Source organism: Eptesicus fuscus, chromosome 3 (assembly GCF_027574615.1).
Source record: "Eptesicus fuscus isolate TK198812 chromosome 3, DD_ASM_mEF_20220401, whole genome shotgun sequence".
Lineage (NCBI taxonomy): Eukaryota > Metazoa > Chordata > Mammalia > Chiroptera > Vespertilionidae > Eptesicus > Eptesicus fuscus.
The window spans coordinates 81,664,423-81,691,490 of NC_072475.1; the positions used below are offsets into that span (position 1 = coordinate 81,664,423).

Sequence of the window (27,068 nt, forward strand, 5' to 3'; positions counted from 1 at the left end):
ATACCATTTGAATGGAGATTTCCTCACGTGGTCGGGTGGAGAATTGTTATGTAGGAGTGTGTGCTTTGGGGAAATACACAGGGGAGTATGCGGGCATCCTGTCATGTGTAGAGCATGCTCTCAAACAGCTCAGAAAAAGACTGGGGAAATGGGCATAAATGTGTATAAATGCACACACTCACACACAGTCTAACCTTGCTATTTTCGACTCCACCTCTGTGCGCCTGCCTACTTTCTAAGATATGTAACTCCAGAATCAAGGCTTGCAGAGCCTCCTTGGCCATTGGGCCACGGCCAGGGTGCAGGAACCCTGCAGACAGACCCACGGGCACAGTCCCAGCTGAGGTCCAACAGGAGCCACTGTTTTCTTGTTTCCGCTCCAGTATGTGAATTGGGGTCTGTTTTGTGATGGGTCCCGTTGGGGCTTTGGCATTTCTGTGCTTCCTGGTGGCGCCTGGCTGTGTGGGATGGCCAAGCTGGCGCTCCAGTGGCTGTCGGTTCCCTGAGCCCGAGAAGACTGTGCGGTAAAATACGGAGAAAAGATCGTGTCGTAAGCAAGTTCAGGCTGCCCCATTTCAACATTATGGAACCAATGGCACCCATCACGTACGGTGTCCTTTCCACGGAAACACAGAGAGCCCTGCCCTGAGCACGCACGGTGCCGGCTCACTGGGCCCACAGACCAGCAGCGGTGGCCACTTGTGGGCGACATCGTGAAGTCGTGACGCTGAAGCGACACCGGGGGTGAGTCTGGCAACCAAGGCCACGTCCTGGGCCATGTCTGGGCCTATGCCCCACAGTGAGGCCTGCGGTCGGGCACCGACAGGCAGCTCAGGGAACTGACATAGCCATGTCGGTACCGCCGCAGTTTCTCTATGCACGTTTAAGCCATCCGCGTTCTTCCGGAAAGAAAGGCTTTTTCTCCCACTCTGATCGGCCATGCTCCCCCAGCGGCGCCCGAGGACCTGGGGCCTACCTGGCACCCCAGCCTCACTGACCCCGCGGGCCACTGCCCTAACAGCTCTGTACCTCTGCGGCCCTCCACGCAGCCCACCAGCGCCCTCCAGTGCGGTCCATCCATCTGCACGCCCCCCCCCCTTCCCCCGCCACCCTGAGGCCGCCAGGCTACACGCGCTCGGACCCTCCCGCCCAGACTCCGCTTTCCCGTGCCTGGTGGTGGGCCCAGTGCGCCTGCGCAGAGCTGCATCTTGGTGACTGCACTTCAAGAAGCTGCCCTTTCTTTGTCTTTAAAAGACTGCACTGTACACGCCTGGCCCCCAGCGCCGCCCGGCCTGGGCGAGCGGCTGCCAACAGCACCCCCGATCGTGGTGGGGATCCCCTCTAGGGCATTGGGCCGGCCTGGGCTAGAGGCCACCAGCAGTTTGAAGGCCAGCCACGCCCCCGATCCAGGCGGGGGCCCCCTCATGGTGACCAGTTGTCCGTCTGGTCATGACAGCCCTAGGCTATTATTAGTATGGATAGTACTGGATAGAAGTCCTAGCCATAGCAATCAGACAAGAAAAAAAAAACATAAAAGGCATCCAAATTTGAAAGGAGGAAGTAAAACTGTCATTATTTGCAGATGACATGATATTGTACATAGAAAATTGCTGGGGCTGACTGACAGACCATGAGTGACTGCCAGATGAATGATTATTTTGACGTATGTTTCTGTGAAAGAGAGGGCAAAGGGACTAGGCGGCTAAAGGAATCAGAGAGCCCCATTTGCCTGTCTTCTTAGGCTTTTATTGTAGCAACAGTTAGAACTAAAATTAACTACTAGCTACTATTAGCAGGATAAGTATCCTTGAGAAAACACATGTATTTGTAGTGTCTTTTAAATAAGGACGTTTAAAGAATAAACATAGAGATTCCAGCAAAACATTCAGGGGCTCAGACTTGTTTGAAAAAGTCAAGGCAGGGTCTGCCGCCTTTGGCAAGGTTCCCCTAGAGGCCTCCGACCTTTTGGAGAATTTTCCTTATAGATTTTCCAACTAAGTCCCGTGCTTCCCCACAGAAAACCCTAAAGACTCTGCCAGAAAACTACTAGATTTAATAAATGAATTCAGCAATGTAGCAAAATACAAAATTAATACCCAGAAATCAATGACTTTTTTATATACCAATAATGAACTCTCAGAAAGAGAAACAAAAAAAGAACAACCCCATTTATAATCCCATTGCAATAAAAATAACTTTAAGATACTTAGGAATAAACTAAACCAAGGAGGTAAAAGACCTTTTTATTCAGAAAACTAAAGGACAGTGAAAAAAGAGATAGAGGAAGATATAAACAAGTGAAAGAATATACCGTGTTCATGGACTGGTAGAATCAACATCATTAAAATGTCCATACTACCCAAAGCAATATATAGATTCAATGCAATCCCCATTAAAATACCAATAGCATATTTCACAGATGTATTATGGAACCAAAAAAGACCCAAATAGCCACAGCAATCTTGAGAAAGAACAAAGTTGGAGGAATCACAAAACCAGATATCAAGTTATACTACAAAGCCACTGCAATCAAAACAGCCTGGTACAGGCACAAGAACAGGCATATAGACCAATGGAACAGAACAGAAAACCCAGAAATCTACCCAAGTCATTATGCTCAATTAACATTTGACAAAGGAGGCAAGAGCATACAATGAGTCAAGACAGTCTCTTCAATAAATGATGTTGGGAAAACTGGACCAAAAAAAATGAAACTAGACCACCAACTTACATTATACACAATAATAAATTCAAAATGGGTAAAAGACTTAAATGTAAGTCGAGAAACCATAAAAATCTTAGAAGAAGCCATAGGCAGCAAAATCTCACACATCTCTTGTAGCAAAATGTTTATGGATACATCTCCTAGGGCCGTGGTCAGCAAACTGCGGCTCGCAAGCCATATGCGGCTCTTTGGCCCCTTGAGTGTGGCTCTTCCACAAAATACCACTGGCCTGGGCGAGTCTATTTCGAAGAAGTGGCATTAGAAGAAGTTTAAGTTTAAAAAATTTGGCTCTCAAAATAAATTTCAATCATTGTACTGTTGATATTTGGCTCTGTTGACTAATGAGTTTGCCGACCACTGTCCTACGGCAAAGGAAACTAAGGAGAAAATAAAGAAATGGGGCTACATCAAAATAAAAAGCTTCTGCACAGCAAAAGAAACCATCAACAAAATGAAAAGAGTCCCCAGTACATGGGAGAACTTATTTGACAATGATACATTTGATAAGGGGTTACTATCTAAAATTTATAAGGAACTCATACAACTTAACAAAAGGAAGACAAATAATCCAATTTAAAAATGGACACTTCTCCAAAGTGGACATACATAAGGCCAAGAGACATATGAAAAAATGCTCAAAATCACTAATCATCCATGAGATGCAAATTATAACAACAGAGAAACCAAAATGGCAGCATAGGTAAACACCTGAACTTGCTGCCTCGAACAACCACTTTAAAACTACAAATAAAAGACAAAACGGGTATCATCCAGAACCACAGGAAGGCTGGCTGAGTGAAAATTCTACAACTAGAAGGAAAGAGAAAAGCACACTGAGACTCAGAGGAGGAGCGGAGGTGCGGAAGTGAAGTGTGGAGGTACGGAAGCGCGTGCGTGGGAAGGGCTGGCAACTGAGTACGCTGTTGTCTTTCTCAATCGGGAGGGAGACACAAGCTCCCAACTACTCTGAACTCCAGTTTCAGGTGGGACTCTGGGGACCCAGACTCATACAGGAGAGAAACTGGACTGTCTGGCATCGGGCAGAACTCAAGGGCGGCTTTCTCTCAGAGGTGTTTGCAGCGATCATTGTTCCTGCACAGTGCCACGGGTCACAGAGACACAGGACCTCTTCCAGGCAGGGCTGACGGTCAGCCATTGCTGTTTGCTCCACCCTGGTGATCCTCTGAGACCCCGCCCCACCCACTTTGTGTGCAGAGGCTTCTGCATATGAATGACCTGGCCTTTGCAATCTGAAACCTAACGTACTGCAGCTGGGTCAAAGAGCCCCAGAGCCTCCAAAAGAAGGCCCAAGGCTCGACAGCAGCCTGCATTGCTTCACAGCTGGGCCTCATCTGGGCACCTCCAAAACCCAAACAAAGAGGAGGAATCTGCAGGTCTCTCTGTAGCTCCTGCTGGGTGGCCTCTCTCCTTGGAGATCCAAGAGCCAATGTACCCAGTGATCAGAGAGAGACCATCCAGACAACAACTCTTCAGATCCATAAGAGATACACTCAGGAGGCAGACTCACTGAGTGCGAAAGCCCCACTGAAGCAAGTCTTGCCCCATAAGGATGTCTCCAGCACAGAAGTTCTCCCATCATAGACACAACTGATCCTCACAGCCAATTGGCCTGATGGTTAATTCCTCCGAATAATACCAACAACAATCAAGGCTTAACTACAATAAGACTGTGCACACAGCCCACAAAGAGGTGCAACAAGAGTGTCCACCTCAGGTAATTAGGGAGGTTGAGCCACTGGGCCCTATAGGATACCTAGCACAAAAAGCCACACTATCAACACAGGGAAGCAGCCAAAATGTGGAGACAAAGAAACAGGTCACAAATGAAAGAAATGGAGAAAAGCAAACTACTGGATATAGAGTTTAAAACCACAGTTATAATGTTACTCAAGAATCTTCTAGAAACCGCTGATAAATTTACTGAGACCCTCGAGGATATGAAAAAGGACCAATCAGAAATTAAGCATACACTGACTGAAATAAAGAATAATATACAGAGATCCAACAGGAGACTGGAGGATCCCAAGAATCAAGTCAAAGATTTGAAATATGAAGAAGCCAAAAACACCCAACTGGAAAAGCAAAAAGAAAAAATAATCCAAAAACATGAAGCTAGTGTAAGGAGCCTCTGGGACAACTTTAAGCAAACCAACATCCGAATTATGGGAGTGCCAGAAGAAGAGAGAGAGCAAGATATTGAAAACCTATTTGAAGAAATAATGACAGAAAACTTTCCCTACCTGGTGAAAGAAATATACTTACAAGTCCAGGAAGCACAGAGAACCCCAAACAAAAGGAATCCAAAGAGGACCACACCAAGACACATCATAATTAAAATGCCAAGGGCAAAAGACAAAGTGAGAATCTTAAAAGCAGCAAGAGAAAAACAGTTACCGTATTTTCCGGCATATAAGACAACTTTTTAACCCAGGAAAATGTTCTATATGCCCAGTCGTCTTATACGCTGGAAAATACGGTAGTTACCTACAAGGGAGTACCCATACGACTGTCAGCTGATTTCTCAACAGAAACTATGCAGGCAAGACAGGAGTGGCAAGAAATATACAAAGTGATGAATAGCAAGAACCTACAACCAAGATTACTCTACCCAGCAAAGCTATCATTTAGAATTGAAGGTCAGATAAAGAGCTTCACAGGTAAGAAAAAGCTAAAGGAATTCATCACCGCCCAACCAGTATTATATGAAATGCTGAAGGGTATTCTTTAAGAAGAGGAAGAAGAAGAAAAAGGTAAAGACAAAAATTATGAACAACAAAGTGACAACAAATACATATCTATCAACAAGTGAATCTAAAAATCAAGTGAATAAAAAGTCTGATGAACAGAATAAACTGGTGAATATAATAGGATCAGGGGCATAGAAAGGGAGTGGACTGACAATTCTCGGGGGAAAGGGAAGTGGGGGGGTGGGAAGAGACTGGACAAAAATCGTACACCTATGGATGAGGACAGTGGTGGGGGGAGGGTAACGGCAGAGGGTGGGGTGGGAACCGGGTGGAGGGGAGCTATGGGGGGGAAAAAGAGGAACAACTCTAATAATCTGAACAATAAAGATTTATTAGTAAAATAAATAAATCCTACCTTATAATAGAGAAACATGCAAATTGACCGCACCTCCGCTATGCCCATGATTGGGCCGGCGAGAGGCTGGGGGGCGGGACTCTGGGTGGCCTATCCAGCCGTTGAGAAGATCAAGATGGTGGCGCCCAATCCTCTTAGTTCCGGGGGTCCCTGGGGCGATCGCCAACCTGGGGGGGCATGGCCAGGCCCAGCCAGCCGCTCCCGGGGGTCCCTGGGGAGATCAGCACCCCAGGGAGGTGAGGCGGGACTCACCCAGCCGCTCCCAGGGTCCCTGGGAACATTGCAGGCATGTGGTTGCTGAGACCCAGACCAGGCCTCTGGCCACAGATTCATAGCTTTGCGGAGACCTAGGGCAGGGATCTGCCTCATCTGCAGAGAGACAGAGGTTCTGCAGTGCCCCCAAGACGTGGGTGGGCCCAGCCAGGGATCAAGGGGCATGGAAGGACTCCTGGCAGAGGGCAAGGACCCTCACCCCTAAGGCGGGGGTTGAGGGGTGGTGCCTCCTCAGTGGAGGGGTGCTGCACTGCAGGGTACTGGACTGACTGATGTGATTCAGAGAAGCTCCCAGTGCTAACGGGCCTTGCTCAGGAGGCCTTCACACTTCAGAGGCAGTGACTCCTGCTCCTGCCTTGACCCAAAAGCAAGCTCGCTACACCCTGCCCCATAGCAGAGCATGCCTAGGCAGTGAGTGGGAAGCCTTCCACCTGCTTTGGAGAAGGGGGGGCAGTAAAGAATGGGGGGAGAGGAAAGAATGTGGAGCATCCGCAATGAAGAGGTGCTTGAGAAAGAGGCTCAGAAGCCTGACTGGAAGGTTTGTTCTGTTTGCCGGGTGGCTGCCCCTTAGGAAGCGCAAAGAGCATGGCTCTGAGGGCTTCCTGTGTGCTGAGTCAAGTTCCACAGCCAACTGGAATTGGCCTCAGTTTCCTGGTCTGTAAAATGGATGAAGCGTGTCCCAGTGCCTTCACTGAGCTTTGATGGCCAATTGAGATACTATATAAAGAAAATGAGGGAAGAAGTGAGAAAGAAAAGGAAGGACAAGCAACACAAAAGAAAGACTGAAAGGAACCTGTAAACCCATTGTCACTTAAATAGGGAATATAGTCAATAGTGTTGTAATGATGGTATGATGCCAGGTGGGTACAGAAATATCGGGGAACACTTTGTAAAGTATATGATTGTCTAACCACTATTCTGTAACTAATATAAAACCTGAAACCAATACAAAATAATGTTGAATGTAAAGAAATAAAAATTGGAGTGAAATTTTTATAAATTTCAAAGTTTAAATAAAAGCTGTAAAGGAAGGAAGGGGAGAATAAAAAGTGTTTTTCATTTTGCCACTTCATTAAAAAGACAGTTGTCTTTATATGGTGCTTTTATACTTTTCTAAGTCATTATCTCATTTTAATTTCCAGGCAACTTAAAGACAAGATAAGTATTCCCTCCACTATTCAAAGAAAGGAAATCTTGGTGTCTGGTCCTAATGATTCAATCGACAAGCCCTTATTGTAAAGCAGGGTTAGTAAAATTTTCTGTGCAGGGTCATATCTATACTAATAAAAGCCTTGGGGGTGATCAGGCCAGCAGGGGAGGGTATTTGGGGGCAATCAGGCCCGCAGAGGAGCAGTTAGGGGGCAATCAGGCCAGCAAGGAAGCAGTTAGGGGGCAATCAGGCAGGTAGGTGAGCGGTTAGGAGCAAGTGGTCCCGGATTGTGAGAGGGATGTCCAACTGCAGGATTAGGCCCGATTCCTGTGGACATCCTGCAGTTGGACATCCCCCGAGGGGTCCCATATTAGAGAGGGTGCAAGCTGGGCTGAGGGACACCCTCCCCAGTGCACGAATTTCGTGCACCGGGCCTCTAGTAAATAAATAAAGTAACAGAAAAGTGAAAAATAATTATAACAACAATGAGTTATCACCTCACACCTGTCAGAATGACTATAATCAATAAATGACAAGTGCTGGTGAGTATGTGGAGAAAAGGGAACCCTAGTACACTGTTGGTGGGAATGCTGTCTGGTGCAGCCAGTATGGAAAACAGAATGGGTTTTCCTCAAAAAATTAAACATGAAACTGCCATTTGACCCAGTGATCCAACTTCTAGGAATATATCCTAGGAAACCCAAAACACCAATCAGAAAGAATATATGCACCGCTATGTTCATAGAAGCACAATTTAAATAGCTAAGATCTGGAAACAGCCCAAGTGCCCATCAGCAGATGAGTGGATAAAAAAGCTGTGGTACATTTATACTATGGAATAATATGCAGCAGTAAAAGATAAGGATCTCTTACCCTTTGAGTCAGCATGGAGGGACCTTTAAAGTATTATGCTAAGTGAAATACATCAGGCAGAGAAAGATAAGTATCACATGATCTCACTCATTTGTGGAATTTAATGAACAAAATAAACTGATGAACAAAATAGATCCAGAGACATTGTTGGGGAAACAATGGCAGTATAAGCAACTCTCTGGACTTTATACTTAATTTTTCTGTAACCCAAAAACTTTCCTAAAAAATAAAATCTATTAATTAAAAAAAGATATAAGAACTAAAAAGAACAGAAAATGATATTCAGGAGAAATGCCCTACAGTAGTAAAATAAAAACTAATCCAATCTATCTGCTAAGTTATTACATGGAATCAAATCTGAAAAGATGCTCAACAAGCTATACCTGCACATTTTGTACAGCATTGAATGTCTTCCTATACTGTAACCATTTCAGTGGCCAGATGCAGAACACTGGGCAATAGACAGCTTAGGCTGGGAGGGAAGAGGAAAGTGGTAAGGGAGAAAGAAGAATATAAATAGACAGAGATCAAAGAAATTTTTTTTCAATGCAGGAAGACTAAATTTTTATCAGGCAGCATATTGAGGTGGAGCCCATAAACTCACAGAATCAGAAGATCTAAATTCTAGCCCTAGCTTGGCTGTATATTAGCTTGATAACCCTGGGTAATTTACCTAATCATTCAATGCTTCGATGTATTCATGTCTCTTTTTTAATGGTATGAATAATTACTGCCCTACCTACCTTATTTGTGAAAGTAATTTATAAACTGCATAGTACTACCTGAATATCAGGTGTTATTATCATAATAGAGGCTGGATGCATGAATTCGTGCACCAGTGGGGTCTCTCAGCCTGGCCTGCAAAATTGGGCCAAAACTGGCTCTCTGACATCCCCTGAGGAGTCCCGGATTGTGAGAGGGTGCAGGTCAGGCCGAGGGACCCCACCGGTGCATGACTGGGGCCAGGGAGGGATGCAGGAGGTTGGCCAGCCGGCGAGGGATAGTGGGAGGGCTTCAGGGCATGTCTGGCCCACCTCACTCAGTCCTGATCTGCCAGCCCCCAGCAGCAAGCTACCCTACTGGTTGGAGCATCTGCCCCCTGGTCGTCAGTGCACGTCATAGCAAGTGGTTGAGTGGCTTTAGCATATCATTAGCATATTACACTTTGATTGGTTGAATGGACAACCAGACAACCGGACACTTAGCATATTAGGCTTTTATTATATAGGATTGGATCCTGGTTCTGGTTTTCTGACTGTTGTGTGATGGAAGAAGACAGTCTAACACAAAAATCAACTCTTAAGCTTTAATAGAGAATGAAATATTTGAATATTGTAGGTCTATCAATTGGTTTTTCAAGGTAAAATGAACCTAGGATTGCAAACTTAATTTATCTTTCAATGAAAACTGTATCCTTATTACTTCTCTGTAGAACTTTTGAACCTACAACATACAGAAGAGTCCAGCAGAGACTGAGGCAGACCTGATCAATGGTAGATTCATAGTTCTTTTCTTCTTCTTAATGAAACTTCCCAATGAAAATTTAGTAAACACCAGAAGATAATATAAAAGTGAACATCAAGATTGGTAAAAACAAAGAAAAAGTTAATGTCTATGACATCTGGTTATAAAATTAGGTGATTCCAAAAAAATTATTTAAAATATTGTTGAGACCAAATAACTATATATCTATAAGGACAAAAAAATAAATCTCAATAATTTATTCACACTATAGAGAAAAAAATAATTTGAAATAGGAAAGTTAATACTATGCAGGTCCTAAAAGAAAACATAGAAGAGTATCTACATGATTTGAGGACATGTAAAGATTTTGTAGCCAGGACACGGAAGCAACAACTATAAGAGAAAAAAAAAAAAAATGAGCCCTAGCCCTAGTGAATAGAGTGTCAGCCTGCGGACTGAAGGGTCCCAGGTTCAATTCTGGTCAAGGGCACATACCTCAGTTGTGGGCTCATTCCCCAGTACGGGGCGTGCAGGACACAGCCAATCAATGATTCTCACTCATCATTGATATTTCTCTCTCTCTCTCTTCCTCTCTAAAATCAATAAAAATATTTTTTAAACTTGTGTGCATGCATATAAGCATTATCAATGGACACAGACACTAGGGGGGATGAGGGCATGTGCTGGAGGATACGGGTGGCTGGGGAGAGGTCAATGGGGGGAAAAAGAGACATATGTAATATTCTATGTAATACTTTAAACAATAATGAATTTTTTAAAAAAATACCTTGAAACAACAGAAAAATATATATTTTTAATTAGAAGAAAAGATAAAAATGAAATTAGAATTCATCAAAACAAAAACTTCTCCCCACCAAAATACAAAGGATTGTTAAAAAAATACTATGAACAATTCTATTCCAACAAACCGGACAACCTGGAGGAAATGGACATATTCCATTTCCAAAAAATAAAAAGGATCCCAAGTAAAATTTATAGAAAAGATTCCTTTATTAACTTTTGGTCAAGAGATAGGCTTAGAAGTTGTGTTATGTGGAGGACATGTTTATGTGCATGACGGGGAGGAGGTACATGCATGCATGTGGTTGGAGGAACAAAGGGCAAGGAACCTCTTTCAAATAATATAATTTGATGTTTGTCTTTTGTTTCTTAAAACAAGTTATGGCTCTTAACTGATTTCCTCTTTTTTAAATTTTTTATTTTTCAATTACAGTTTGCATTCAATATTATTTTGTACTAGAGGCCCGATGCACAAAATTCGTGCAAGGAGTTCGGCCCCTGCAGCCGTGGCAGCTACCTCTGCCTTGGCCCCTGCCACTGCAGCTTCGTCCGGAAGGTCGTCTGGTCTAATTAGCATATTATGCTTTTATTATTATAGACTAGTGACCCAGTGCACGAAATTTGTGCACATTAAACGGGTATTAATTAGAGCAGTTGTTCTCAACCTTTCTAATGCCACGACCCTTTAACACAGTTCCTCATGTTGTGGTGACCCCAACCATAAAATTATTTTCGTTGCTACTTCATAACTGTAATTTTGCTACTGTTAATGAATCCTAGTGTAAATATCTGTGTTTTCCAAAAATCTTAGGTGACCCTGCTAGCGGTTCTCAACCTGTGGGTCATGACCCACAGGTTGAGAACCGCTGCTGAAGAGCCTAAGACCATCAGAAAACACAGATATTTACATTACGATTCATTAACAGTAGCAAAATTACAGTTATGAAGTAGCAACGAAAATAATTTTATGGTTGGGGGTCACCACAACATGAGGAACTGTGTTAAAGGGTCGCGGCATTAGAAAAGTTGAGAACCACTGAATTAGAGGAAATGATTTAATATTGCTATTTACCCTTTCTCTATAATAGAAGTGTCAAAGATGAAAGAAAATTAGTAAAATGTATATGAAAACCTTCCTCCTGTCAGAGTCTGGGGCTCACCACGGGACCCAGAGTCAAGTCCCTGCCCACTCATATGCACCTCAAAATTGCGTGAGACCCAGACCCATCCACCCCCCACCCCTCAAATGGGCTAGATCCAGACCTGGCCAGTCCCACCCTTGTCAAGCCCTGCCAGGCAGGGGGCATAGCCTCAGGTCCCCTGGCCCAGTGCCAGGACGGGGGTGTGTGGCCTGAGGTCCCCCAGCCCAGATATCTGTCTGGCGGCCTGGCTGTCTTGGCAGCGGCATTGGCTGGGTGTGGAACATTTGCGTCATTTCAACAATAAAGATCATGTACACAACGCCTGGCTGCAGAGGGCCTCTGGCCAGGGAGGGCAGTTGGGGGCCATGAGGCTGGCAGGGGAGGGCTGTTGGGGGCGATCAGGCCAGTGGGGAGGGGGGCAGTTGGGGGTGAGAAGGCTGGAATGGGGGACAGTTGGGGGCAAGCAGGCCAGCAAGGCAGAGTGGTTAGGGGTGATCGGGCACGCAGGCAGGTAAGCAGTTAGGAGCTAGCGGTCCCAGATTGTGAGAGGGATGTCCGACTGCTGGTTTAGGCCTGATCCCACAGGGACATCCCCCAGCAGTGGGACATCCCCCGAGGAGTCCCAGATTGGAGAGGGTGAAGGCTGGACTGAGGGACACCACCCCCCCCCCATGCACAAATTTCATGCACTGGGCCACTAGTCTCTATAATAAAAAGCCAGGGTGTAACAACCAATCATGACCAAAGGCTGACCAACCAGGTGACCCAGCAGTGACTGCTGAGCTGAGGGGGCTTTGAATCAGGCCAGGAAAGAGACCTGAAGAGAGAAGCAGGGGCTGATCTGTAGCGTCTGAGGCAGCTTTTGACCAGCACTTGCCTCTCTCTTTCCCTCAGAGCCTGGCCAGCAGCCCTGCATCCATTTCTTTCCAGGCCTCCACAGGGGCTGTTGATCAGCCCCGCCTCTCTGATCAGGCCCCATTGATAGGCCTAGAGACACTGACTGGCATAGAAACTGACCAATTAGAACCAAATCTGGGTCAACTGTGAGGAGCCAATGGCTGCCTAGGAGGTGGAGCTTTTGACGCTGACTGGCATAGAAACTGACCTATTAGAACCAAATCTGGGTCAACTGTGAGGAGCCAATAGCTGCCTAGGAGATAGAGCTTTTGACACTGACTGCATAGAAACTGACGAGTTAGAACCAAATTGGCCAGCAGAGGAGGGCAGTTGGGGGCAATATCAGGCCAGCAGGGGAGAGCAGTTGGGAGCAACCAGGCCAGCAAGGAGAGAGCAGTTAGGGACAAGATCAGGCTGGCAGGGGAGGGCAGTTGGGGACAAGATCAGGTCGGCAGGAGAGGGCAGTTGGGGGCGAGATCAGGCCGGCAATGGAGGGCAGTTAGGGTGATCAGGCAGGCAGAGGCAGTTAGGGGCAACCAGGCAGACAGGCAGGTGAGCGGTTAGGAGCCAGCAGTCCCAGATTGCAAGAGGGATGTCCGACTGCTAGTTTAGGCTCGATCCTTATCAGGCCTAAACCAGCAGTTGGACATCCCCCAAGGGGTCCCCGATTGGATAGGGTGCAGGCTGAGCTGAGGGAACCGCCCCCTCCATGCATGAATTTTGTGCACCGGGCCACTAGTCATAATAAAAGGCAGAGGCGTCACGACTGAGACAACTGGTCACAAGGAGGTGCATGGAGCACCTCTTGGTCCCTCCCCGCTCCCATCACTGGATGGCCAATTGGAAATCATGGGGAACCAGGCTGGGTGGCAGTGGAGCGGGACTGGGGACTGGCAAGCGGGCGCAAGGCAGACCTCCTGATTCTCCCCCCAGCTGGCAGGCTCCAATCAATCCTCAGTTTCTCCTGAAAGGAACGTGGTACCTCCACTGCGCAGCCTCCCAGGATGTGGACTCACCACTGTGAGAGGCTCCGGAGCGGAGACTTCAACAAGGACTTCAGCACCTGCAGCAACCCTCAGCCTTCACTGCTGGGAGGTGAATGGAGAGCATCAGCTTTAAAGCACAAACATCCTCCTCGGGAAAAACGGCCACCTCCCTACTCCACAGCTGCTTCCGTGTCTGCAAGAAACTGCGCATGCTCCTCCCTGTGGGATGGGCAGGGCCAGAGCCAGAGTTGAGCGGTTCTGCGATGGGGGAGGGGCCGAGCCAGGCAGCTGAGCCAGTGCAGGGATGGAGGGAGGGAGCGCAGGGCAGGGGCAAGCGGGCAGCCTTGGTTCCCTGCACCTCCTCCCACAGGCATAGCCCTTCCTGGTGTTAAGATAAAAAGAGTTGTGTTTTTCTAACTCTGTCCTGGTAAAGGAAACAAGTGTCTGTTGACTTCCGATCTTACTCTTCCAGCCACCAGTTAATCCCTCTGGATGCATCACATCCAATCTCCAAATGATCTGAGGGGCAGTTTCAACCTTGGTCCCACAGGTGAGGAAACTGACCAATAAACACATGGGTCTCATAACTCAGTGTCAGCTCCCGCAGAAATCTCCGGGTAATAACTCAGATTGTATATCTAAGGGTATATTTTCTTCTGTTTTCATGTTTAATTCAACCCCAGGAATTAAATAATACAATAAAGAATAAAATGAGTTCAGAGGGCTCAGCATTGAATTCCCAGAGCCTTTGGTCCCACACAAACCCCAGAGCTCAGTTATCCTGAGATGAAAGAAAAGGAAAGAGAAACCTGAAAGGTTTCCCAGCTCAGTCATAGAGACATCTCATAGCCATATACTAAGGACACGGCATTAACTTAGGGGTGGAAAGGACACAAAAGGAATAGAAGATGGAGCCATTTCTGTTCAGATTCAAGCCAAGTTAACGAGGCAGAATAAACACAGGACGCCATGGAAGAATAAGATGAAATGGTCTGATAGGGATTGTCACAGACCTCGCAGGGACCGCACCTGGGGCTCCGGACATGATGGGAGCAGAGAGGGGGCTGGGTGAGAGGAAGTGCATGGAATGGCCTGGGAGTAGGAACAAGAGGGTGATATGCAGAAGGTGGGCCCCAACCGGGTGATGATAGGGGGCAAGCCTGCGGGAGGTGGCCAAGTGCCCCCACCTCTGCTGAGGGGTGCATGCGTCTGTCCTGGGAGCTGCAGCTGATGGAGAGGGAGGCTATGGCTCTATGTGGATGAGTTGCCAATGAGAGCTTCCCTGCAGCCAGAGTACTCAGTGTCCTCAACACGGTGGGAGCACAGGATCACATACACAACGTAACGAAAGAAAAAGCATCCTATTCCCAACTTATTCACAGACTTCTGTTTCTGGTATCTATATTCCCAATGTGTCCACAAGTAAATTTGGAAAAAGAAAAAAGATTTGTACATGATATGACTGCATCTTTAGAAAACCCAAGTGATCACAGGCAGAGCACTTTTAATACCTAATGAGCCCAATACACTGATGAACAAAAACAGACCCAGAGACACAGACGTATGAACAGACTGTGGAACCTCAGAGGGAAGGCGGAGGAGGGTGGGTGGGTGGGAAGAGATCAACCAATGGCCTGTGTGCATATATGCATCACCCCTGGACACAGACAATGGGGTGGTGAGGGCCTGGGGGGAGGGGGGTAGTAGGCTGGAAAAGGTTAATGAGGGGAAAGGGGACCTATGTAAACCTTCCAACAATAAAGACAATAAAAACAGTAAAAAGTGAAAAGAAAAGAAAAGAAAAGAAAAGAAAAGAAAAGAAAAGAAAAGAAAGAAAAGAAAAGAAAAGAAAAGAAAAGAAAAGAAAAGAGAAAAGCCAAGAATAACTGCCCTGGCCGGGTGGCTCCATTGGTTGGAGCTTCGTCCTGTACATTGAAATGTTGTGGGTTTGAACCCGGGTCGGGGGTGTGCAGGAGGTCACTGAGCAAACGGTGTCTGGAGGAGGGAGGCTTCTCAGACCTAAACACAGTCCAGGCCTCGCCCATGATCCAAGACCCGCCCTCTGCTGAGTGAGACCAGACCTCCCAGCTTCCTGTCTAATCCCTGGTCTTTGAGTCATAGGGCCGCTTCCCCATGTTTCCCAGAATTCACTGCTCACCGTGAAAGGGTAATATGCTAATTAGACCAGACGTCCCTCCAAACAAAGCCACGGTGGCAGGGGCTGAGGCAGAGGTGGTTAGGGGAATCAGGCTGGCAGGGGAGAGCAGTTAGGGGCTATTAGGCCAGCAGGGGAGAGCAGTTAGGGGCGACCCGGCCGGCAGGGGAGAGCAGTTAGGGGTGATTAGGCCGGCAGGGGAGAGCAGTTAGGGGTGACCAGGCCGGCAGGGGAGAGTGATTAGGGGCGACCAGGCAGGCAGGTAGAGCGGTTAGGGGCAATCAGGCAGGCTGGCAGGTGAGCAGTTAGAAGCCAGCGGTCCTGGATTGTGAGAGGAATGTCAGACTGCTGGTTTAGGCCTGATCCCTGAGGGGTCCCAGATTGGAGAGAGTGCAGGCCGGGCTGAGGGACCCGCACCCCCCTCTGTGCACGAATTTCATTCACTAGGCCTCTAATTGCTTAATAATGTTTGATAGGTCCCAAATATAATCAAGAGATATAAATATTCTCCAAAAAAATAAAAGGTGCTAACACATTATGCCACTTTACCAAACAAAAAAACAAATATATAAATATATGTAATATCTGTTATTATTTTTTTATTTTTAAAACACTTGCTTTAGTGAGGGAGGACGAGTGGAAGGACAAAATGGAGGAAAATAAGGAGAAGATAAAGTAGCAGCTCTGAGTGAAGTAAATGCTAAATAAACATTTACTGAATATATTTAAACATGAATGAACAAGCCTGGTTTCACCATCACTTCATCATCTTTCTCCACTTTAATTTACTAGCATCACATCTATCTTATGGCTTTTTGTTGGTTCTTGAGGGGTAAAAAGCAGAGTTTGGGAGCCCTCCAAATATCTAAGGGATATATTATGGTCAATTAGGTAATTTTGGTTAGTATATAGAGGAAACAGAGAATGACTTTACATAATAAAAAGGTATGAAATCAAATCCTGTTTAGCTAAAAATAAAATCCTACTTTTGTTGCAGTAAGGTCTATTGTGAGAAGTGCCATCATTTTAGATGTCAGAGTTTTATGTGTACCAACCAAACAACCAGCATGAGTCTATAGAATGTCTACACTATAAAATATTAAAATTGATACTTTATGTATATAAAGTAACTAATTAGTCAAATAGATAAGTATAGATATATTTTGTAGGTATATTTAGGAAAATTACTGTAATGAAGTAAAAATTATAATTCATTTATCCCATAACATAAACTGATATTTTTAAAGTGCTTAAAAAGAAGTAAATCACCCTAACTGGTTTGGCTCAGTGGATAGAGCGTCGGCCTGCGGACTGAAGGGTCCCAGGTTCGATTCCGGTCAAGGACATGTACCTTGGTTTCGGGCACATCCCCAGTAGGGGGTGTGCAGGAGGCGGCTGATTGATGTTTCTCTCTCATCGATGTTTCTAACTCTCTATCCCTCTACCTTCCTCTCTGTAAAAAAATCAATAAAATATATATTTTTTAAAAAGGAAATCATTTCCTATCTTTAAAAAATGTCAACTTTCCTCTAAAGGTGTATAAATACAATACTTAGCAAGTCCCTTTTCCATAGCTAGTAGAAAGATATTTGGCTCAGTCCCTACCTAAATGATCACAAATTGTGAATTATAATGATACACAACATGTTTGAATGCCATTAGAGAGTCCAAGGATTCCGATGTTTGCTTACCTCGAACTTGAAAATATTTCACATGGTTTGCCACGGCCTCTGTAACGCTTTCATCCGGGCAGACTTTGACTCCATTGGGAAACAGAGTGGATCGCCTTCTTCTAAGCAACCAGTGTCTCTCAGCTTCTCTGTGGCCCCGAGGCCGTTTGTTGCCACGGGACAGGGAAGAGTCTTCGGATTCTGATTCAGTCGGGAGAAAAGAAATTGCACTCGCGGGTTCTTGGGTTTCTTCTAAAGATAAGTTGGTTTGTGCTACAGAGTGAAGGCATAAACAAGGCTTCTGATGATAAATGAAGATACAGTTCGAAAGGTAACAAAGAAAAACTGAAAGGTAACCCCAAAAAATGACATTTGTGCCACATCAGGATTTTTCAAGACAATCTCAGATTATAGACATGTGTGCCTAAGGAGGAGAGGAGTGAAGTATTCAATCTTTTCTCCATTTAACTCCTACTCCTTCATTTCGAGATTGTTAGTTATTGAAGTCAAGTATACATCCAAATTCAATACAAGAAGTAAAAGGAAGTAAGGTGTGAACCAGGAAATACTAACGAAGAGGAAAACCAAAATTATTGGAGAGCTTTTAAAACAGTTTAAATGAATCAATATCAAAGATTAATAGAGTAGTATTTGATTCAATTTCTTATAGCAGTCACATCAAATATTATTTGAGAGAGAATACATTACAGATATAAAAAAGGATAAAAATAATGTCAATTTTAAAGTACCTGTTAATGATGGAAGGTTTTCTTCTATCAGGACAAATATCAAAATGCCCAAAGAAATCTTCCCAGAATGAGGAAACATAATCATTTGGCCAAAACCAAAGAGATGAGGAGAGGCCAAAATTCTTAACTGAGCACCAAAGCCTTGAAGCTTCCAATAACAAATTGTTACAGGAAAGATCTAACATATAAAAAATTATGTTTGAGAATTGGCAAACATTCCAAAACCATCATAAATGAGCGTGAATAAAAACGGTGTCCTTTCAAAGTACCCCTCACTCTTCTCTCTTCCGCATGCTATGGGAGCAGGAGAGATAAGCTAATTAGGACAGATGGGGAGAGACAATTTCTTTATTCTAATCTAGCCCTCTAAGCTCTTTACTAACACTCCCCTGGCCTTTAATAAGCAGTTTGCTTAAAAATAATGTTTCATGTATGTTTCACTAAGTTTTACAATTTTCATGAGTCTATTAGTCGAATCTTATCAATTCGACTAAATGTTCTCCAGGTTCTTCTAGAACCAACAATTTATAAGCATAAAATGTCCAAACTGACTATACCTGTCTATTTCGTAAGTACAGATCTATACACAAAATTAGTTTTCTTAAAGCTGTTTCTCTTTGTAATAAATCTACTGCACTGTCCTTAAATTTTCTTCCTTGATAAAAAATTTGAAGATCTTTCACTATAATCACTTACTATGTCTTCTTCCTTATCTAGAAAATGGGATAGTAGTAGTAAAGCTACTACTATGATAGAGCTATTGTGAAGATTTAATTAGGTAATATACAGAAAATGCTTAGAATAGTACTTGGTGCATACCACACACAATATAAATGATAACTATGTGATAATAACTTTATTGCTTAATTTGGTAAGGCCCAGTGTGTTATCCCGCATCCCAGAGGACCAGACAAAATTCTTTGTATTATTACAGTTGTTTTTATCAAATAAACCTAGAAAACAATTTCATTATAATCCTTGTGGAAGCTAGAATTTACTATCAAATAGCATTGAATTTATCTTATGTCATATACCTCAGGAGTTCTCTTTTAAAAAAAAAAATGTTTTCTAACAATCTAAAGCACATTTTCTCTGAAGAATCCTAAACTAAGTGTGTTAGTTAAATCATCCTTTGTTTTATGGTTTAAGAAAAGCTCAAGTGTATTTTTTAATACAAGCTCATACAAACCACATTTTCAGCCCTTATTTAAGCTCACAAATCTCAATGACCATTAAATAAATACATGTGCACAGAAGCATTTGCAATATATTGGTAAGAATTTTATTTGCCAAACTATTGCTGAGTAGGAGGAAAAAGCTGAAAATTTTACTAGTAAGTGAAATTAGAAAGTTCAAAGAAAAGTTTCATGTTGATAATTTAGACCAAGGACGGCCTGGCTGGTGAGGCTCAGTGGAGAACTTTAAGGTAACAAAAGGCATGAGTGTGTGTGGGGGGGGGGGGGGGGGGGGCGGCGGGGGGACGGGGGGGGGGATTATGAGGGGTTAAGGAAAAAAAATTTTTTTAAATACTATAATAAAAAATAAAAATGGAAGAAAAAAAAAGCTACTTGGAAATTCTTTTTGATGGCCTACTCCAACAAGCCAGGAGATCTTCTGAGATTCACAGTATTCTGGAAACATTTCTGTACTTAGAATGAGAAAAACCCTGGGCAACCCTGAGTTCAAACCTGTTTTTACCACTTAATATTTGATTTTGGTGAACCTAAACTCCTTTAACTGATTTACTCACCGAAGAAATTAGGTATGATCATCTCTGTCTATATCACAGGGTTGCTGGGAAAAAATAGGATATATGCAAATTCTTTGTAAACTAATATATACTATTTATCTTTCATTACAAGTGTTCATAAAGTTTTAAGAGGTTTCAAATTTTGGAATTCTCTTTTGTTCAAACTGCAGAATGGAATAAATTTTCCCTAATTTAAATTATATTACAAGTATTTACTTAAGAACTTTAACAATGGTTATTATATTCTATAAAGAATAGTTTGAAAGATTTCAGAAATCTGTACTTAAAAAAATAGTATGAAAACTTCAGCTGACTTCATTTTCTTCTAAATACATTTACCATTTTATCAATTCATTTTAACTTCACATTTAGTGTACTTTTTAACTGTAGCATTCTTAGAATAATTGCATCTATAACACAAGGCAGTATGTAATGACTACCATAAGGTTGTGCATGGGAACCCAGGAAAAAGATTAATTCCAACTGGAATACTAAAGGGGTTTATCAGAGAAGATAACATTTCAGCTAGGCCTTGAATGGCCTGGTGCAGTGGCATTTCAGTGGGCAGAGGTGGAGAGGGTTAGTGGGAGGAGATGGGAGTTAGGGAAAAAATCTGGTCATGATCAATAAGGTGGAAAAATACACAATCTGTACAGAAAATAGGAATATATTTGCTAAAGCAGGAACAGGAGACTCGGGGAAAATAGGTTGGAAATGAAGGAGGTCCATTATGAAATACCTTGAAAGTCTTACCAAGAATTTTGGTTTTTTCTATAGATGAAAAGATTATCTAATTTTAATTACTCAGAAAAAAATATTCCTTGAGTTTTCATTGAGATTCTTTTTAGGAAATATTTCAAAACCTCATCTGATGGTCCTTATGCTTCAAGAAATATACCCCCAATTATAAGCTGGTAAGAAATTAAACATTGTGCTTAGAAATAACAAGTACCAGGTTCTTTCATCCATTCTTTAATTCCAAATGAGTTGACAATCATTTACTGATTCAGCAAAAGTTTCCAGGTGTTCACTATATGCTACTAACATGCTAAATACATCAAATGCAAAACGTTTGTCCTTTAGGAGCATGTGGCCTATCGGTGAAAACATGTATACAAACAATGACATAAAACTGATGAGAGAAATATAAACAAGTCATTATGGGGGTACAGGAGAGGTAATGAATTATTCTGTTTGAGCAAATGTGGGGTGATGACATTTGAGCCAGATTTGGAAAAAAATAAAGTTGACAGGAAGTAGTGAAAGGGTGTTCTAGAAAGAAGGGCTGGCATGTGCAGGCCTGAGGTGTGGAGATGCAATGTTGCAACATCTATTCCAAACAACCACCGATGATCTTGGGTTCCAAGTGACGTTCACATTCCCAGGACAACAGTCCATAACCTAGCTCCTTTCATTTGTATTTGATACACAGCCCAGAAACCAGTGCATCAAATAAAGCATATCTTCAACGGGAGTCTCTGTAGGAGTCCTGACCCTTATTTCTCCAGCCGCCAGAAAGAATGTAAGAGAGGAAACCACCTTACGCAGACCACACCAGACCGCATAAGGAAGCCTCATCCACCCAGAACCATGTCTGTGGGCACTTCCCAAACTTCCACACCCAGTTACGATAGACTGCAGAGGGAAGCAGGGTTTTATACAATCTGCTCCAGCAGGCCTTCCGAGCATGCATGTCCACTCAGTTCTCCAGTCCAGACACAGTTAACCATTAAAGGTCTTTTTCACCATTAAAAAAAAATGTTGACTACATCTGACAGTTCACATTTATTTAAGCTCAGTACATTTCCAAAGAAACGGTATTGAAAAGAAAAAAAACCAAGGTAATTTCCTATGAATAAAAGGCTTAAACTTGGTGTTAAGCCAAAAGTTATTAAGTATCCTACCTAATAAAATAGTAATATTCAAATTGACCACACCTTTGCTACGCCCAAGCCACGCCCACCAGCCAAAGCCACGCCCACCAGCCAATCAGGACGAGTATGCAAATTACCCAACAAAGATGGCGGTTAATTTGCATACGCTGAGAGAGGGAGGAGTGAAGACTGAAGATAACTTAGAAGGAAGAGGGAGGAAAAGCGGAAAGCAAGGTGGCTGCCAGAGGGAAAGCCCGGGTGGGGCGGAGCAGGGTGGAACGGGGTGGAATGGGCGGGGCGGAGCGGGGTGGAAAGGGGCGGAGCGGGGCGGGCGGCAGTGGTGAGCGGGTGCAGGCGCGGTGGCCACAAAGGCGGCGGCAGCGGCAGCACACGCCACCGCAACAGCCGCTTGCAGGATTTTCCTGCAAATGGGCTACTAGTAAATTAATAATTTTATATGACTGAAAAGTAAGTCAGAGTGGAAAGATGAGGATAAAGATAGAAACCAGTTTAGAAAGGGCTCTGTATGATGAGTCTAGACCTGTTTTCTCCCTAACAAAAGAGAAAAGTTGATTTAATCAATTCACTTTAATAAACTTTTTCCAAGGTGGTTGAATATCACTCTTTTTTAAAAGCTATCCCTCGCCTAGCTGGTGTGACTCAGCGGTTGAACGTCGACCCAGGAACCAAGAGGTCACTGGTTTGATTCCCAGTCAGGGAACATGCCCAGTTTGCAGGCTTGATCCCCAGTTGGGGGTGTGCAGGAGGCAGCTGATCAATGATGTTCCTCTCTATCCCTCTCCCTTCCTCTCTCTAAAACTCAATAAAAACATATTTTTGAAAATCTACCATTTTACTTTTAACCCCAAGTGTTGTGAATTAAAAATAGTAGTATCTTCTTTAGGAAAGTTTTCCCTGTCCACCGACAACTCTCTTACTACCTCTCCACCTCTCCCTAGCACACAGGGGTACACACACACACACACACACACACACACACACACACACACACGGATGAACTCCCTCTTGTGGTCACAAAGAAACTTACGATTGCTTTTACCAGGGAATATTAAGATTGTTCATATGTCCACTTCTCCCATTATAGTATAAAGAGTTCAGAAGGTCTATCATTCATTTTATTGTACCTAGAAAATTCCCAAATGTTTCCTGAACTGACAATCAAATTAGCAATATGCTTGTTAAAACAGAAAGGAAAATTAATCTAAGCATCAGCCACATGATATGCACTGGCCACTGTAAAAATTTATTTCTAAGACTGTCACGCATTTATTTCTAAGACTGTCACGCATTTCTTTAAAAAATTATACCTCAATCTAATGAATTGTAAATATGTTTAATATAAAATGTTGATGTTCTCAAAGCATTTCCACATGAATTTAGGAAAACGAATTTTAAACAGTCTTCAAAACATGATAAAAGACAGTGGTATCTTTGAAAAACACACAAACAAAAATGTTAAGAAGTCACAAGAAAATGTATTATATATTTACTTTACCAAAATTCAATGTATGAAACCATTAATAGTCACCTAAAAAAGTCCCCTCCTACACACACATAAATTGGGAATGAAACATGTAATTATAAGATTCTTTATAGGAAACTTCCAAAAGACAAATACCTTTAACAATATAAAGATGGTGACAAGATTAACAAAAGCTTAAAAACACTGAGGCTTAACTGATAATATCAATTCACATGATTTTGAAATAAAATGTTCCTACTTTTAGCTTTATCTGAAATTTCCTTTGTTTCACTGCTTTATATACAGTTACAATGTAAATCCAAGAGATGCTTAAAACAGAAGATTAAAATATTCTTTAAAAAAAAATTTTCCTTATCTGAGAAAATACATTATAATTGTCCCCTCAAAATATTCTTGATAACATTAGAGGGTTGTGAAGTATTTCTATAATACCACCCTCAGCACATGAATTTATAACTGTTACCTAAACATTTAATTAAAAAAAGTAAGCTCCATGGGAATTACAGGTCTCTAAAATGTCCAATTTAAAAATATAAAAGCAATGATAACAATCTGGCTTTACAGATGAATACTGGGTAACAGAGTTATAAAATTATGTATTTAGTTCTAACAATAAATAAGACTTTGAGGGTATTTTTTAATTAAAATTATAAGGACACCAATTTTATCTTCTATACTTACATAAATTGTGTACATATATTCTGGGGTAATGTAGCAGTCAGTATATAACTATACTTCAAATTGAGTTACATATATAATTTTTAAAACATTTTTTGTTACAAATTTCACCCTGAATGAACTAAATTCTCAGTTCCCCACATATGAAATTAAAAAAAAAAAAAAGGGAAAAAAATTACAGCAGAGTAATGGTTCCATTTAGCAGATGAGAAAAATAAGCTGCGCTTTGAAAGACTGGATTTTTATCATCTTGCTAACATTATGTCTTCTTTTACACATACAGAAGGGATGCCATAAATGGCACTTTCTGAAGCCTTGATACTAAATTCATTAAAAAAAATACACAGTATTCATACTGCATGCTTGAGCTGCAAAGAATAGAATTACAATATTATGTGACTTGTCAAAGAATCTGACAAGCACTGGGGCTGTTAGCAGGGAGGACCTAGCTCCCCTCAGCTCCCGTTATGTGGAAGTACAGATCACATAGTCTTATTATCTACAAAAACATTCCCACATTACATATGCTATTGCATAATCCAAGCATATTAAATCAGAAAAATATCAAATATTTATGAAATTTCCATTTCTATCTAATAAGTTTATGTATCTCACCCCCATTTCCTCTCCATCTATAAGATCCCAACAATCTAATAATACACCTTATATATTTTAAATAAAGGCCAATGACTTATAAAACTACTACAAGTTATTTTCTTCTCTGTGAGCTGGCTAACACAAATGCTGGTAAGCAGCTTTCCTGTAATCGTGTAGAACATCTGTCATCTTTGTGCAGATTAACTAGCTACTGCTGCCCTTCTGCTGCTGCAAATGAAGTTTCAAAATGAGCTCTCGAATATCCTCCCGTTTGGTCTTTATTACATGACGAGGAAACCATTTCTCCAAATGAATCGGAAGTTCAAAGTTAACAATAGGATCCTAGAGAAAAGAAAGAATACAATCATTTTAGTGGTATGATTCAAACTTGTTTGAATTTCATTTTTATGAGAAATTGCCAACTTTATTTAAATAACAACTTTGTTAAGATATCATTCACATACCGTAAAATTCACCTAAGATATGCAATTGAATGGTTTTCAGTATATACACAAAGTTGTGCAACCATCACCATTATCATTTTAGAACATTTTCATTAAATTGTTAACTTATGAACATCAAAAATAAATCCTGTTTGTTCTGTTACAATGGTGTTTAACTGATTAGTGCAAAACAGATTAGTATTAGAGAATGATACAGCTCAATGCAGAAGTCAGGTTCATTTGAACACAATTTTTTCCAACATGTTAATATTTTGAAATTATTAAAACAAAGAGGAAGTCTTAGCAGTAAATGAAGAATCTCAGATTTAAAAAAACAAAAAACACATCAAATTCTGAAGAAGTGCCTTCTTTTAGTGCAAAAAACAGCCAATTTATTGGCTTCAAGAACTGCTGTATTTTCCATTATGTTAAGCTTAATAAGGAAGTTGCAAGTTTTTAAAAAAATAACTGCTGAAGAAGGCTACCTCTAGATCAGGTTTATAAATTTGATGAAACTATTAGAAGCCAGATATAAGAAGGATTTACAGCTTGAAGAAGAAATTAAGAGTCCCAGGGTATAATGCTGAAAAAATGGACTATGATGCTCAGAGCAAATGTCAGTGGTGATTTAACTATGCGAGTATTTTAATTAGAATTAATATTGTTTTTGTTAGGGCTTAGTTACATGTTCCACAGGTTTTGAGTGATCCATCCCAGACCTATTTTTTTTCCACAAATTTATGCACAAATTTGTAAAACACGTGGTTTAGTTTTTTTTAGTTTCTCCCCCACACTCCTCCCCACCGCCCCAGAAATCTTACAACCTATATTAGAAGCATATTCTACTGACTGAGGCTATTAAAGTAGAATTATGTAATAAACTCAAAATATGTAATAAGGAACTTAGAATATTCTAAAAATAAAACCAAATCTCTTTGGAAAGAGTATTAGAAGACTAGAATTGGCTCCCTTTAATGAACTTCCATTGTGAAAAAAATATTTACATGTTTCAGTGACTTCCATAACATGTACCATATTCTGCTATGTTATTCCTCTCCAATTATACCAAAAGTTGTAACTGCACCTTATAATCCTTACTTTGAAAGTACTGTAACCTTTAAAGGATTTTCCAAGCAAGTATAAATAACCTGCTCAATATACCAACAACACTGGTAATGACTGAATAAGCTGACGGTTCAAAAAGCAAAAAGTGATTCCTTGCTATTTAAAATTTCTCCTTTAATATTGCTGCAGTTTCAATGGAGTCTCTTGTGAGCTAGAAAATAACACCCATGCTTGTCATTGTACTTATCTAGTTCATGGTTTTCTGAACTACTTGAATACATGAATCTAGTTCTGAAATTTTTTCTTCAAATTTCTATCTGCCTTACTACTCTCTGCATGCACCCCCACCCCCACCAGTAATCACTCTGGAACTCCAATTATATGTAAACTAGACTTTTTGACTGTATCACACTTATCTCTTATGCTCTGTTCTTTACATTCTTTTTCCTCTCTAAGCAAATTGGATACTTTCTAATGTCTTTTTCGTTTTTGAAGTTCACTAATCCTATCTTCTGCTTTATCCAGTCTGCTATTAAACCTATCCAATAAGTTCTAAATTTCAGATATATCATTATACATTTTCAACTCTAGAATGTTCACTTGACTTTTTTAGATTTCATCTCTTCATTCATTTTGTTCATCTTTGACTTTTCTCTAACATATTAATCAAATCATTTCTAGGTTCTTATCTGCTAACTCCCATATCTGAATTATCTGTGGTTCCATTTCTTTTTTTTCTTTCTTTCTTTCTTGATTACCTATAACATTTTCTGCTTCTTTGCTTGCCCAGTAATTTGTGATTGTATACTGGTAACTGTGAATAAGAAATTTATTTATATTTTTACATACCTTAAAGAAGCTTTCCACATATTGCAGTAAATATACTCCACAATCACTGCTATTATCTTGTTTAGGAACTTTAGGGCATAGGTCCACCATGTTTGTTTTGCTGAATTCACGGTGAGTTTTTCGTTTAACTTCCCACTCTACCTCTAAATACCTTAAATCATCAAAAGGTAGATTGACTTGAATAGAAATCTCTTTACTGTTATGTAACTTTCACAAAAAAACATTTGTTGGCTCAAGCCGAATTTCCAAAGACTGAACTTTAACAGTAGAAATTACAATAAGTGAGGCTTCAAAAGTCCT

General features: G+C 41.9%; 2 protein-coding genes across 2 annotated transcripts in view; both read right to left on the minus strand.

Annotated features, from left to right (window-relative positions):
- IMPG2 (interphotoreceptor matrix proteoglycan 2) overlaps nucleotides 1-18,093 on the minus strand; it is a 98,599-nt gene extending 80,506 nt beyond the window's left edge. Inside the window, exons 1-2 of the mRNA XM_054712260.1 lie at nucleotides 18,009-18,093; nucleotides 17,281-17,532 (exon numbers count right to left, since the gene is read on the minus strand). Of these exons, the coding sequence (XP_054568235.1) occupies nucleotides 17,281-17,532; nucleotides 18,009-18,093 (337 nt within the window). The remainder of the gene's footprint in view (nucleotides 1-17,280; nucleotides 17,533-18,008) is intronic.
- A 4,877-nt stretch (nucleotides 18,094-22,970) lies between these two features.
- Nucleotides 22,971-27,068, minus strand: part of SENP7 (SUMO specific peptidase 7) — a 163,987-nt gene continuing 159,889 nt past the window's right edge. The window contains exons 23-24 of the mRNA XM_054714050.1: nucleotides 26,769-26,919; nucleotides 22,971-24,753 (exon numbers count right to left, since the gene is read on the minus strand). Coding sequence (XP_054570025.1) covers nucleotides 24,616-24,753; nucleotides 26,769-26,919 — 289 coding nt within the window. The 3' untranslated portion in view covers nucleotides 22,971-24,615. The remainder of the gene's footprint in view (nucleotides 24,754-26,768; nucleotides 26,920-27,068) is intronic.